We start from the raw sequence: 15,181 nt of genomic DNA, 5'->3' as shown, positions 1-15,181 counted from the left end.
TCTCTATCTCCCTCCCACTCCCCACCCGCTTCATCTGCTAGGGTTCGAGCCTCATCTTGTCATTTCTCTCCTCTCTCTCTCTCTTTCGCTCTTGCTCTTTTTGCACTCTCATTCTCTCACTTTCTCTCTCTCTATCACTCTCACTCTCACTCTCCCTCTATGCTTTCTTGTCCTGATTTTTATGATGTAACTTCTACAGTGCCTCATCTGTCCATCTGCATGCCTGCCTGCTTGACTAGTAGCGAGCCTTTATCCTCTCGGTGCCTGGGTTGGAACCGAGTCATTATTTTCATCACCAGCTTCTCTCTCTCTCTCTCTCTTTCTCTCTCCCCCCCTCCCTGTTTCATTTTCTCCCATTCCTGTATCTGTCGATCTGTCTGAAGCTTCTCTCTCACTTGAGTCTGACCAGAAATGTACTTGTGAATAAATGTGGTCATATTACACAGCTGAATGACAGTATTCACATTTGTTAGAAACTTTTTTTGGGACTAGAGGAATCTAAGAATTAGTAGCAGGATGTGGCATATTGCATTGCAGCTCCATTCATCAGAATTTTATTTTAGAATTTTTATACTTCTCAGTGTTCCCTAATCGCATTGCAGGAATTTTAATAAAATATCTGCTCTGAGGAGAAACTCTGTAGATGATTCTGCTGAAAAAATGATATCGACCAAAAAGATCCAACCAATCAAGGATAAGTACAACTGTCACATATTATTTATACTCTGATCTAATCTGAGTCAGATTTTTAATTCTATCTATCTATCTATCTGTCTGTCTGTCTGTCTGTCTGTCTGTCTGTCTGTCTGTACCCTTTTTTCTTTCCCTCTTCTTTCCTGTCAGCTTCTGGAAACTACACACTCCACTGAACTGACAATAAAATATCTGAATTACTGCTGAGTTTTTGCTGGAAAAAGACTTAGCCATGCTCATGTGTCTTTGTTCCCTGAAAAGACTGAAAAATAAGTAAAATAAATATGTTTGTTCATAATAACAAATAGTTCTTCAGGGCATTTTTCAGAACCGATCTCCTGAAGAACGTGTATAAATTTTGATGGGACAAAGTTGAATTTTTATTAAAGACGACAGACGATAAACCTTAACTCAGGCTTCAACTTCTCATATGAAGTGAGTCATGTGACCAGCTCCACAGGTGTAAATGAAAGTCCATTTTGTGTTTTTCAGCTACTTCTCTCCTTCCTGTGTTTGTTGTCGTGCTCTGAGTTCTAAGTGTGATAAAGTGTGTGAAAGCTCAGTCTTATTGTGTGCCCGCTTTCAAAGCAGGTCAATCTTTTCATCTGCTATCTCACCCTGTCTCACCCTGTCTCACTCTGTCTCACTCTCATCACTCTGCCTCGCTCTCATCACTCTGTCTCACTCTCATCACTCTGTCTCACGCTATCTCACCCTGTCTCACTCTGTCTCACTCTGTCTCACTCTCATCACCCTGTTTCATTCTGTCTCACTCTCATCACTCTGTCTCACTCTCATCACCCTGTCTCACTCTCATCACCCTGTTTCACTCTGTCTCGCTCTCTCTTGCTCTCATCCCTCTGTCTCACTTTGTCTCACTCTCATCACCCTGTCTCACTCTGTCTCACTCTCATCACTCTGTCTCACTGTCTCACTTGCACCACCCTGTCTCACCCTGTCTCACTCTGTCTCACTCTATCTCACTGTTTTACTGTCTTCCTCTCTCACTCATTCTCTTATCACTCTGTCTCACTCTGTCTCACTCTGTCTTACTCTCATCACCATGTCTCACTCTGTCTCACTCTCATCACTCTGCCTCACTCTATCTCACTGTTTTACTGTCTCCCTCTCTCACTCATTCTCTTATCACTCTGTCTCACTCTGTTTTACTGTCTTCCTCTTTCACTCTTTCTCTTATCAGTCTGTCTCACTCTAACTCACTGTTTCTCTTACCACTCTGTTTCACTCTTTCTTTTATCATTCTCTTAATCTTTCTCTTATCCTCTGCCTCACTGTATCTTACTTTATCTCAGTCTGTTTCTCTTATCACTCTGCCTTGCTCTTTTCATTTTGTCTCTGTCTCGCTCTTTCATTCTCTCACTCTATCTCACTTTCACTCTGTCTCACACTGTCTTATTTTTTCACTCTGTTTCTCTCTTTTTTGCGCTGTCTCACTTGTTCACTGTCTCACTCTTTCTGTTATCACTCTGTCAGCCTTTTGGCCTTTTGGCCACAATTTCACATGTAGTGTGTGTTGTGTTAATATCCAAAAAATCCCAACATTTCCATTTCATTTCACCCCAGAGGACCAGACCACTCACCACAGACACTTCCTCTCTCTCTCTCTCTCTTTCTCTCTTTTTCTTGCTTTCTTTCTTACTTTCATGCTTTCTTCCTTCCTTCCACTCTGATCTCCTCTTTCAGTTCTTTCACCTTTAATCCCTTTCTACTACACTAAACTCAGTGTTCTGTTGTTTTTGGTGTAAAACACTGTTAGTGTTTATTTCATGGCTTTTTCCGGGCTGTTTTTTATTCCCCCTCTCACGATGGGGACTCGGACTTGTTCACGCCGAGGTTTGAGTCTCACCCCGGCGGAGACGTACAGCAAATCACATTATTGTTCCTGTTTCACATGAACACAGCCGTGAAATGGAGGGATGAGTAGAAAAAATAAGTATGAGAGTCCGTCTGTGCAGAGAGAAAACTGGGGCGCAGAAGGCTCGGTGTGTGTGTGCGCGTGTGTGTGTGTGTGTGTGTGTGTGTGTGTGTGTGGTCGGTTGATTGTGTTTCGCTGGCAGAGCGCAGTGCTGGCAGTAGATTTAAAGTGGGCCGTGTGTTTGTGCAGAAGTACAGCAGTAGTGCAGTCTCTCCTCAGTCTCTCCTCAGTCTCTCCTCAGCTCCTGGCACACGGCTGTGTGTTTTCCGACTCGACTCCTAACAGGGTTAATGGGGAATTTTCTCTCCGGAGACAGGAAGGTGTTATTCCGTTAATGCTTCGTGCGTTCTCGTGTCACTGTCTTGCTCTTTCCGCGAGCAATTTCCCTTCGCTAGCTTTCTGCCATGCCAATGAACAAATGGAGCAAACAACTAGTTTATAATATCACTCTCTCTCTCTCTCTCTCTCTCTCTCCATCTCACACACACACACACACTTTTTGTCTGCTGAATACAGTCTCTAAATACTATTTATTTATTAGTATATCAGTGTGTCTTCCTTCACACAGTGCATCCTCTTCTCCCATCACTTCCTCTCTGTCTGCACTACACTTTATTTCTCCCTTCATTTTTCCGCTCCACTTTTCCACACAGTCTATCAGTGTACATCCTTTCATCCGTTTTCCCTCCTTACTGTCACATCTGTCTATCTGTCTGTCTCTGGCTCTCTCTTTCTTACAATTTTTTTCTTCCATGCTTTCTTTTTCACTCTTTCGCTCTGTCTGTCTATCTGTCTGTGTGTCTGATTCGCTCTCTCTCTCTCTTACATTTTTCTTTCTTTAATGTTTTCTGTCTTTTTCTCTTTTTCAGTTGCTTTTCTCTCTCTCTCTCTCTCTCTCTCTCTCTCTCTCTGTCTGTCTATTTCTCTCAATGTCTCTTTCTCTCTGTCCGTCTCTATGTCTCTGTCTCTGTATGTCTCTATCTCTCTCTCCCTTTCTCTTTCTCTGACTTTCTGTCTCTCTCAGGCACACTCTCTGTCTGTGTCTCTGTCAGTTTTCTGTCAATTTCTCACACTCTGTCGCTATCACTCTCTCTTCTCTCTCTCTCTCTCTCTCTCTCTCTCTCCCTCTCCCCCTCCCTCCCTCCACTGGCACTCTTTCATTCTTGGCTTCTCCTCCTGTTTCTTTATTCCTTCACCCCTCACCACCCACTCTGACTTTTCCACAGCCGTCTCTGTGGATCAGATCACGCTACAGCCCAATCCGCCATCATCCTCTGATTATCCACACTCGTATCCAACAGAATCCCACACACACACACACACACACACACACACACACACACACACACACACACAAAACTAACTTGAAGACTGTTGAACATGTAGAAGCTCCCTCTTTACCTCTGAGTGCAGGTTTGTGTATATCTGGTTCTCTGTTTATCTCTGAGATAAACCTGCGTTCCAGGTGTGTAGAGAAACAGTCTTGAGGTGTGTATGGGACTGTATTTAAATCACACTCCCGTCCCCTCCTGCAAAAAAAGTTTCTCAATTTCACACGCAATATTTTCTAATGAACTTGGTTCTTTTTCTCAAAATATATTAAATCAGTAATTTGCACCATTGTGACCCTGACTAGGATAAAATAGTTACTGGCTATAAATGAATTCCCGAGCTAAACGAGCCACGAGTCCAATACGCTCACATGCTAATGAGTGTGACCTCTCTTCATCCCGCAAGCTTCCCCTTACAAAATAAAAATCACATTAATATCACATGATCATGTGAGGAATATGCAATCAGACATGAAAACCTTTTCCTGAAACATCATGTCTGAACTCAAATCATGTGAAAATGGGATCACAGGAAAATAAATGAATAATGTGGAAAAAATTAAATATGAAAAATGAAACCATATGAGCTACATGTGACAAATTAACATGACTATGAATGAGTTGTGTGAAGAAAAAAAAAATCACATGCATTGTGTGTGAAAAGCCCATTACACGAACAAAATGTGAAACATAAAATTCACATATGAAAAAAATTTCACATATGAATCATGTGATTATTGTAAAACAGTCCACACACAAACACACAAACACACACTGTGCATGGAGAAATATTAGCTTTAATCTCTAACTGAACACCTACAAGGTGACGATCAGCAGGGTAGGTGTGTGTAATAAAGCGCAATCCGCACACACACAGCCATGTGAGTGTCACTACTGTGCTGATGTGAGAATGATATCTGCTCAGTGGTGGTCTCTATAATTATTACACTGAGTGATTATAAACCTACAGAGTGACTTATAATTGATGAAATTACAACTGAGTTCATGTTCACATTATTATATCTAAGTGCCTACGCTTCAGTGAGCTTCCAACTAACTGTTGCTGTGCTAGCATAATGTCTGTTCCATATGTGCTTGTTGAACATCCCATTCCAGATTTAGTCCCTCTTTGCTGCTGTAATAGCCTCCACTCTCTACTCTCTCACTTTCCACTAGATGTTGGAGCGTGGCTGTGGGGATTTTGATCATTCAGCCACAAGAGCATTAGTGAGATCAGGCACTGATGTTGAGGAGGTCTGGGGTGCAGTCGGTGTTCCAGTTCATCCCAAAGGTGTTCAGTGGGGTTGAAGTCAGGGCTCTGTGAAGGACACTCGAGTTCTTCCACTCCAACCTTCACACACCATGTCTTCATGGAGCTCGCTTTGTGCACAGGAGCATTGCCATGCTGGAACAGGTTTGAGCCTCTTAGTTGGAGTGAAGGGAAATTTTAATGGTACAGCATACGAAGATAAATTGTGTGCTTCCAACTTTGGGGCTGAATAGAATCAAAGGAACAGTAGAAGAAGTCATGAATGAAAGAGTGCCGAGAGAGAGAGAATGTGAAACTGAAAACTAAGCCTTTACTACAGCTAGTCATCTTCATTTGTGCTTTGCTCCAAAGTTCATGCTGTTTTCTAGAAGAAGGAATTACTTCTTACTACTTAAACAAATGGAGAAAGTCTGAGAGAAATTTAAATCAATACAGAAAACATCTCAAGACCGGACTCAAGTGCTAGATTATACACAGCTACAGAAAAGTTCAATTGAAAATACAGTGGATGAGTACAGAGCCACTGAGTGGTTATTGTTGAATAAGGCATGGCCATGAATTGATACACAGTATTGAGGTCACCAGTTAATATTTCAAGGCTGCAAGTGAAGCATCCTGTCATTATCGTGAGTTAAGTCATGGCCACAAATTGTGTACTTTGTGCCCTTGACTTAATATGTTATATAGAATGTTATACTTAATATGTGATCTTCAGGTTATTATTTGGCAGGGACGGGTGGCAGAGTCTATTCACGTCGAGAATTCTCATATGTGATGAGGGCTAATGGTTTATCGAAACTCCAGTGACTACAGTGTGTCTTTATACATCAGTTCAAGATTGAAGTGTAATGTTATCAGTCATATCTATGATGCGGTTGCTGTAGCCATAATCATCTTATTCAATTTACTTCTCTCAATTTTTTCATCTCAGTTATTTTAAATTACAAAAGTTGCCATAAGTACATTGTGGCAACAAAATAGAAAATGATCAAAAATATGTTGTTTTGTAACATGGCTGCCATACGCCAGTCATTAAGCTGTAACACGTGACATTCTTGATAGATTTGCATGAAACTTATTGTTAAGCTTATTCAGGACTAGACGCTGAGGATATCCGCTGAGGTTGGGGTGTGGTCCTCCACAGGGGGCGGAGTTAGATTCAAATAACTAGTTTTCAGGCTCTGTACTCCAGGGAGTGTACTGCATTATTTGGGATTTCTACTGTTAGCTGGGTTATTTCAAAAACATGGCCACCATGAGCCAATCAGTTTGCAGCATGCACTTCACTGTGTTTACACTAAGGTACCATTATGAACAGTATGTTCTCTGTGGTTGCTTGAGTGTTCTATGCAACTTGGCAAGAACTAGCCACTGGGGCACTGTTTGCAAAGGGTGCTTGGCCTCCGCAGATCGCCATTTATTTATTTATTTATTTATTTGTTTATTTATTTATTCATAACTGTTGAGACTCAGTTCGCAAGATGGGATGGGCTACCACTAAGAAGTGGTAGCCCATCCCATCTTGCGAACTGAGTCTCAACAGTTATTATATGATCTTTCTTTCTTTCTTTTTTAAATTTTCCTAATTTTAAAATACCTAATTTTTCCCCCTATTGAGTGGTAGTCCATTTCAGATTTCTAATTAAGTCTTTCCAGTTATTATTTTATTTTATTTATTATTTTATTCATTTTTTTTTACCCAAAGTTCTCCCAATTTACTGGTAGTCCATTTTGTGGTAGCTCTTTCCAGCTTCCTAATTAAGCCTTGCCTTTATCTGTCTGTCTGTCTGTCTGTCTGTTATTTTTAACCCAATTTTCTCCCAATTTAGTGGTAGCACTTTTCAGGTTTCTTGACATTATTATTTTTTTCATCAAACTTTTCCCAATTTAGTGGTAGTCCATTCCATTGAAACGCAACAATTTTTATATTATATTTATTTTTATTTTAGTTTAGTTTAGTTTAGTTACCTAATTTTGTTCCTACCTAATTTTACTGGTAGTTCTTTACAGCCTTCTAATTAAGTAATTTTTTTTTACCCAATTTTCTCCCAATTTAATCCATTCTCTTTGCTAACTTGGTCTCACCAATTATTGTTATTTTTTATTTTATTTATTTACCCAATTTAATGGTAGCCCATTCCAGCAAATCGAGCCTCGCCCAATTTTGTATACAAGAACTAATAAATGCACGTTTGGTTGTCACTGTTATTGAGCTGAAGGCCATCACTCCACCCTGAGATCAGTGCCAGTTGCTTGGCTCCCTGGGTCTGCCCTGGCTCTGTCCTGGGTCAGTCCTGGGTCAGTCCTGGGTCTGCCCTGGCTCTGTCCTGGCTCTGTCCTGGGTCAGTCCTGGCTCTGTCCTGGCTCTGTCCTGGCTCTGTCCTGGGTCAGTCCTGGCTCTGTCCTGGCTCTGTCCTGGCTCTGTCCTGGGTCAGTCCTGGCTCTGTCCTGGGTCAGTCCTGGCTCTGTCCTGGGTCAGTCCTGGGTCAGTCCTGGCTCTGTCCTGGGTCAGTCCTGGCTCAGTCCTGGCTCTGTCCTGGGTCAGTCCTGGCTCTGTCCTGGGTCAGTCCTGGCTCAGTCCTGGCTCTGTCCTGGGTCAGTCCTGGCTCTGTCCTGGCTCTGTCCTGGGTCAGTCCTGGGTCAGTCCTGGCAGCTTTGGCATCACCATAAGACTTCATTTTTAAGCTCATGTGATCATCAGCGTTCCACACAAAAATATTGACTCACACATGCTGCAGGTGTTAGTGGATTTATTGGAATCCCTTGATATTTGTCCAAACACAGTTATGGCAATATTTGAATCAAGATATACAGTTTAGAGGAACTAGTTGCATCTGTCGTTTGCTGATGTTGAATATTTCCGTACAGTTGAGTGGGTTTCGCTAACCAGTAGTGTACAAAGCATTAGAATTAAAAAGTCTGTCAGAAAAAAGAAAGTCCAATATGAACAAGAAATGGGTTTTCATCACAAACAGGAGGAGGAGGAGGAGGAGATATGGCTTTGTCTCTTGGAGCTGGACTCATTATCCAGCATTAAGTTTTTTCCCCAAAAACATGTGACACACTGGACAAAAAAAATAAAATAAAAAAGGGAGCGTTTTGACTGTCCTTCATTAACAGTCCTGCACAGAGACATGAAGAAGAAGAAGAAGCTGTGTGTGTTTAACGTGGTGGTCTGAGACAGGAAACACACTTTGCCCTTACGTCGCAGAAAGACGCGCAAATGCTTTTATACAAATGCATAGTATCAATATTATAGAAAAAAAATGTACAAAACAGTTAAGCGCTACCTCTGTGCAAGATGAAATCAAATTTCAAATGAAACAGAAGAAAGATCGCCGCTTCCTGGATGGTTCTGAGACCCAAACAGTACGAGTGTGTGTCGTCTCCAGCACCATGACTGAATTTAATCTCTTGAGGTCGTCGTAATTCAACTCTGTCATTCGATTTGTTTTTAATTTTTATAGTCTGAATCTTAACTTCCTTGTCTTTAAGTCTATAAAGTCCTTCCTGTGGTGTGAACAGACGATGCGAGGATTTCTAATGTCCACATCTCACAGTGTGCATGTTCTTCCTTCCTTCCTTCCTTCCTTCCTTCCTTCCCTCCTTCCCGCCTTCCTTCCTTCCTTCCCGCCTTCCTTCCCTCCTTCCTTCCCTCCTTCCTTCCTTTTGATCTAATCCAAATCTGAGGAAGCATTACTAAGCGTGTGGCTGTTCTAAAATGGACAAATGCTGGATGACAGAGTGATTTGCGGCAACCAAAAGCATAGCAAAGTTTGGCAACGTGTTTGGCGATTGTTATTTCTTTAATTTAGCGTGCTGTATGCGCCAGCACCCGGTTCGAATCCCTTCGCTTAGCAAAGCAAAGGGAAGAAACCAGCATAAAAAAAACAGGTTTAGTCAATCTCACATTCAGATTGTAAAAGTAGCTCTCAGGTACATACAATTTAATGTACATTCATATCACTCATAATTACAGGGGCGTTGAGCTAAATTCATACACACACACAAGGAGCGACGAAATAAAAATTCAAAATGAAAGGGGAGTCACTAACATTTTTTTCAACTTCCAACAAATGGTTAAAGTAGAAATGTTCCATACAAAGCAACAAAATAACGCACTGATTTATTTACAATAGATAGATACTGTAAAATGGTAACTCACGCAAGATAAAAAGGCACAGTTTCCCTTCTTAAATACACTGTAAACATCTTCAAAAAGCATGCATAAACAATTCACTTTACAAAAAAAAAATTTCTTGGATAGTCTTTGTAGACAAAGTACTATTTTCTTTTCTTTTTTTAAACCAGCAAAATAGATTTCTCTCAAAAATACTTTGCCATACATCCTATGAACCTTTCAACATTTATTCTCATTTACATATATTCATATGTATTTATGTACTTATATATAAAAAGAAATCAGAAAAAAAAACAGGGAGCAGAAGTTAAAAAAAAGAGAAAAGGATCAAATATTTGACAACTTATTTTCCTTTACATACTTCTCACGTTCATCAGCGCAGTAGCAGTGTATGTACACAAACAAGTGACACGGGACTGATTGGGTCTAAAGAACCGTTCTGGCTTCTCTATATTCCCACTTTATCATCGTTTTACACTTCAACAGCAAGCATGTAAACTAACAATGTAACACACACACACACACACACACACACACACACACACACAGGGCGATGTGAAGAAAAGTGCCTTATCCCATTCCCTCCCTCCCCACACGTCATATTACTGAAACAAACCCAACACACACCGGTCCTCTCCGACATCACATTATATCTGCTGTGCAAATCAGAAGCTAATCACGCGGCAGGAGACGAGTCACTGAAACATGTGTCCAAATATATCACTAAAATACTGTAAAAATATTACTAATAACACACAAATAATCATAATAATAATAATAATAATAATAATAATGCTGTAGTTATTATTGTTGCAATACATATATTATTACTATTATTTTTAATATAAGTCCATCAACTGTGATAATAATAATAATAATAATAATAATGAAATAAGAGGTTATTAAGGAATGAATAATAATATAATAATAATAATAAAAATTATTATAATAATCATCATCATCATCATCATCATCCTCATTACTATTATTATTGGTGTGTATTAGTGTACTTTAGTGATATTTGTGGAGATGTTTGCGTGAATCCGGTTGGGAACGCTTTCCGAGCGACGCCCCTCAGCCTCCCGTCCGTCTCCTCTGTCACCGTCTTACATTACAGCATTACAGAACAAACTCAAGCTTTTTTTTTTCCTCTCACTTTCATCAGTAGCATCACTGTTTCACCTCCACAGTTTTATTAAACAGTAGGACTTCCCCCAAGTGGACTAATTATAACCGGATACGAAAGGAAACGTCCTCTGTACAGCAACATAAATGTGGAAACTATGAGTATATGTGCAACATTATTTCTGCAGCGTGTATACGTCCGAAGCTGGAGGCTACTGTAGCTTTTAGTGCTGTTTAGTGTTGTTAGTGTTTACTGTATGAAAGCTGTACGCGTGAGAATAGAGCAGTTCTTCTTCTTCTACATCTAAGTGTACATGTGCAGCTACTGAAAATCTTACACCTAGGGTTTTTCTTTTTTTTAAATATTAAAAGCACCGTGTTAGAACCAAAGAGACTGTTTTTAAAAAAAATGTAATTACACTCTTTTAATGCTTCTTTTTATTATTATTATTATTATTATTATTATTATTATTAACCTAAAAACTTCATTTCATTGTCACAAGGGAGCTGGTTTAGTAGCTGTCTGTAGTGTGATTAGATTATGATATATATTTAACAAAACACTCTGGCCATTCTGATTGGTCCCTGAAACTGGTGGGTGGGGCTTAAGTATGTTTACTGGAAATACGCATCGATTACACAGAGACAATCACTGATAAATTAAATAAATTTTATAAAAAATGACTTTAATTTCTGGTGTCGGCATCAAAGAATTACACAAAAGAAGTTTTTTTTTTTCCCCAAACTAATCTTCATCTTCAAGAACTTTTCAAACTAATCTTATTATCTGTAACATATATGTGATTACCTCAAACAAGAATGTTGAGTTTTCTTGTACTGCGAAAAGCACAGAATATTATTTATAATGAAAGTCTAAGGACAGTTGTTCAATAAAAAAGTGACTATGTAACACAAAGCTACAGCAATACACTCTAAAATGGCTGCCAAGTGGCACAACAGAAAAGCGTTAGCCTTATCGTCAGGAGATTGCGAGTTTGAATCTCAAAAATATCACAGCAATCCATGGCTGGGAGTCAGGAGAGTAAAACTGGCTGTGCTCTCTGGGTGGGAGGGGCATACTCTCTTTCCCCTGTCAATCACAGCTTCACTAGCAAATCGTGAGTGTCTGTGAGCTCATGTATGTGGAAGAGGGCAGATGGCGTTTTCCTCTGTGTGTGTTACGCTGCATTGTGATGCAGCAGTTTCAAAAGATGTGGTTCACGTGCCTTGGAGGAAGCACGTGTTATCCTTCACTCTCCCCAGTTGACGTCTGATAGGGCAGAGCTTGCATGTGGGCGGGAACTGACCAAGACAATCTAACATGAGGACGTGTCTAACATGTCCTAACAAAATGTACTCTCCTGGGCAAGAAAAATGGGCCAAGCCCAACATGGCTTTTAATTGTCAAATCATTGGTCAGGAAATTAGCAAGAATTGAACAAAACAGATAAAGGAGCTTAGTATGGGAAGCTTTTCCCTTTGATTTCTTTAAATGTTTAAGCCTTGTGGCCCACGATGGGCCACATCAGGTGCGGCAGTTAACCAAATAATGACTAATCTTTTAAGAAAAAAAAAAAACATCCCAGAAGATATTTTCGGAAAATGTTGTACACCCAGACGTGTTAGTTTGAATTTTCACGAAACATTTTAATCATTATCACTATATTACCGTTGTGTACAAGAAAATTATATAAGTGAATTGCCCTGCTTCTAGCTTTTCCCCAAACACTTCACTGCAGCAAAAGTAAAGGAGCGAATGGTGGCACAGGAGCTCTCAGGAGTGCATTTGTTTCATCATTGCTCATTTTCTGACCAATGATTTGTTGTTAAGACAATTAAAAGCCATTTTGGGCTTGGCCCTTTTTTTTTGCCCAGGCGTGTACACCCAAAACACGATAATCCAGACTCCTGTATTGTGGATTTTCCTCGTGATAAATTTCAGCAGTCCTGTAAAATGAGTACCAACAATTGTATCATGTAATATTCAAATAAACTTCAACCAGTGTTGAATAATTGTTGCAATGCATTGACAGTTGTAAGGGGTCTGGTTGTGCTTGGAACGCATTACAATTGAAATAACAGGAAATAGTTTTATGTTTTACGGAAATTCATTGGAGACACATCTTTCCGTAATGCTTTATATCCACTTATTGGGGTTGGGTGTAGTTTTATACAACGTTCCAATATTGGAGCGAAACATTAAAATGTTATTTGTGTTACATTCGCTTTCCCAGAAAGGTTTTGTGGTATCCATGTAGTGGAAACAGGTGACTGTTAAAGAAAAACCGTAAATTTTCATCAAATTATTGAATGAGTTCTTCAGTTCTAAATAGCTTTGAGGGGGAAATTCATGAAAGTGTTCTACCAAAATATGTTTCACATAAACTTCATAACTAATTAATGCCACAACAACAGCCTTTAGACTTCCATCATGAGTGAGTCTTGAGTAACCTTCATTAATTCATTGATTCATTCACCATCGACACGCTTGTCTTTGGTAATCACAGATACACTACAGATACAGTGGATAAGAGATTCATTTTAAAAGATGCTGGAGTTTTCCTTTAACTCTGAATGAACACATTATAACCTGTTCGATCTATTGTACTGGAGTTGCACATTTTATTTTATTTTTTTCCCTGATACGCTTTCTGTCTGGCCTGCCATGAGACATCCTTTGATATTCGGAGCAAAAGATTGTACAGAGAATAAAAGAACAGCTGATCACTCGAACAAAGCAGTGAAGAGATTTAAGTGTATTTTTTTTTAAACTCTCAACAACTTATTGTGTTAAACAAAACTAAATTCTGCTCTGATGGTCTTACTGATTGTTTAGCATTTGCGCTGTCTGTGTAGTGAAATAGAAATTCATTTCCTGGAGCAGTGTACTGAGCATCTCCTTTACCTCAAGGTCATAAAAACAAAGCCCTTCTGTGCTTTTCGTTCATCGTATTAGTCGGTTATTTTTTTCAGAGAGCTACGTTAGGGATGTGACTGCTCCTTCCCTCATCTGTACCCAAAGACTACAAAAAGTTTCTTGTTATTTTTCATTTTAAAATAAGAAGGGCTTGCATATCAGTTCAGGTTTGATTGTTCTGTTCATTTAAACAAGGGTAAAAGCCGGTGCACACTGCTCTGTGGTTTAATACACACCAATTAGACACACTTTTCAGATTTTAGGTAGTGTAGCCCTTGGAAAATGTCCTCGCTTTGCCTCTTTTTTGTCCAAAAAAACCCCATAAATAAAACCTGTTAATGATGATACAGTTGCTACAGAAATATACTATAGACAGTAATTTTTTTTAAATATTTTTCTCTTTTTCTGTAAATTGTAAATCCAAAGAGTAAGTATGTGTAGTGTTGAGATGAGTCAAATAATATAAATGCCTCCATATTTCATTGCAGGTTGTATGTAGAGTGTAGAGGCAAGGACATTACCGTGTCTCCGTATACAACTGTGTTTTAGTATTATTTATACACTTGTACCTGTGCACTACAGCTTTACCAAAGAAACATATGGCTTCATATCCATAGATAGTCAGCATTGTCTTTGGGGGCAAGGAGAAATGAACTCTAAAGTTCACTGGCTGGCTACAGACAACTCGACTCTCTCTCTCCGTCTGTCCCTGCGCGGGGGGTTTAGGTTGGCGTACGTACATCTGAGCCTCCGCTCGTGCCTGACGTTGTGCATAGCAAGCTGGCCTGGCCCACGTGGCCTTCTCTTTCTCCCTCTCTTTCTTACTTTCTTTCTTTCTGAGGGTTTTGGTGTCCTCTCTTCTGCTTCTCATTCATTCCTTCATCTCTTCATTGCTTGTTTATTTATTTATTTTTCATCTCCAGTCACTTCTTGTGAAAGTAAAGGATGTGTGTGAGGCCCGACTCCACCTTTGGTATCTGGTCACTGATGATCTCCACCAGCATCTCGGGAAACTCCACCTTCAGAGCCTGAGACTCGCGGAAGGTGTAGAAGCAGAAGTCTAACAAGTTTCCCACCAGCTGCAGTGACACAAAGAAAGCGTGATTAGATTCAGTAATAGTTTCGCCAATAAAGCTAAAATTCACTACCAATTACTGAAAGCTTTGGTTTCCTCCGCATTTGTTGGATTAAGTAATGATTCAGACCATTATTTTAAGGCTGTTTTTAGAAATATATTAAATGTAAATCACCTCCAAACCACTCCAGTGATATACACAGCATTATCCTGATTTTTATTACTCCATTCAGTGTTGTTTCTCGCAATCCAGCATGGCGGACGGTGACATACAGCATGGCTCAGCAATTCTTTTTAAATTTTCACGAAAGTTTACGCAAAAACTTTACGCAAAAAGTCTAATCAAGTTAAAAAAAAAACTCAGGCTACAACAAAAATGATTAGCATTTTCTTAAACATGGTATATGGTAAATAATATGCTTTTTAATATTTTTTCTTATATGCTGATTTGACATATAATAATCTCATAATGCAAAATATTAGATACCTCTTTTTTCAGTCAAGATATCTTCATTAGGTAAGATTTGTTTCAGCAGTTTTTAGTAAATCTCAAATTTTAGCAAATTACTAACATTTCCTATAATAGGATTACAATAAATCAAATATACGATTATTAAACTTATTTCTAGACATTTTAAAAACTAATCTCAAGCTCGAAATAGTCGATATTTCTAGAAAGAAGCAAAATGATCC

The 15,181-nt window shown here is 39.4% G+C and overlaps 1 protein-coding gene across 1 annotated transcript in view; it reads right to left on the bottom strand.

The window, feature by feature from the left end:
• Positions 1-7,963: 7,963 nt before the first annotated feature.
• Positions 7,964-15,181, bottom strand: part of nr3c2 (nuclear receptor subfamily 3, group C, member 2) — a 108,008-nt gene continuing 100,790 nt past the window's right edge. Inside the window, exon 9 of the mRNA XM_034302676.2 lies at positions 7,964-14,492. Within this exon, the coding sequence (XP_034158567.1) occupies positions 14,337-14,492 (156 nt within the window). The 3' untranslated portion in view covers positions 7,964-14,336. The remainder of the gene's footprint in view (positions 14,493-15,181) is intronic.

This window comes from Pangasianodon hypophthalmus, chromosome 3, assembly GCF_027358585.1.
Source record: "Pangasianodon hypophthalmus isolate fPanHyp1 chromosome 3, fPanHyp1.pri, whole genome shotgun sequence".
NCBI lineage: Eukaryota > Metazoa > Chordata > Actinopteri > Siluriformes > Pangasiidae > Pangasianodon > Pangasianodon hypophthalmus.
The sequence above is the reverse complement of the archived record's forward strand: the minus strand, read 5'-3'. Positions and strand labels throughout refer to the sequence as shown.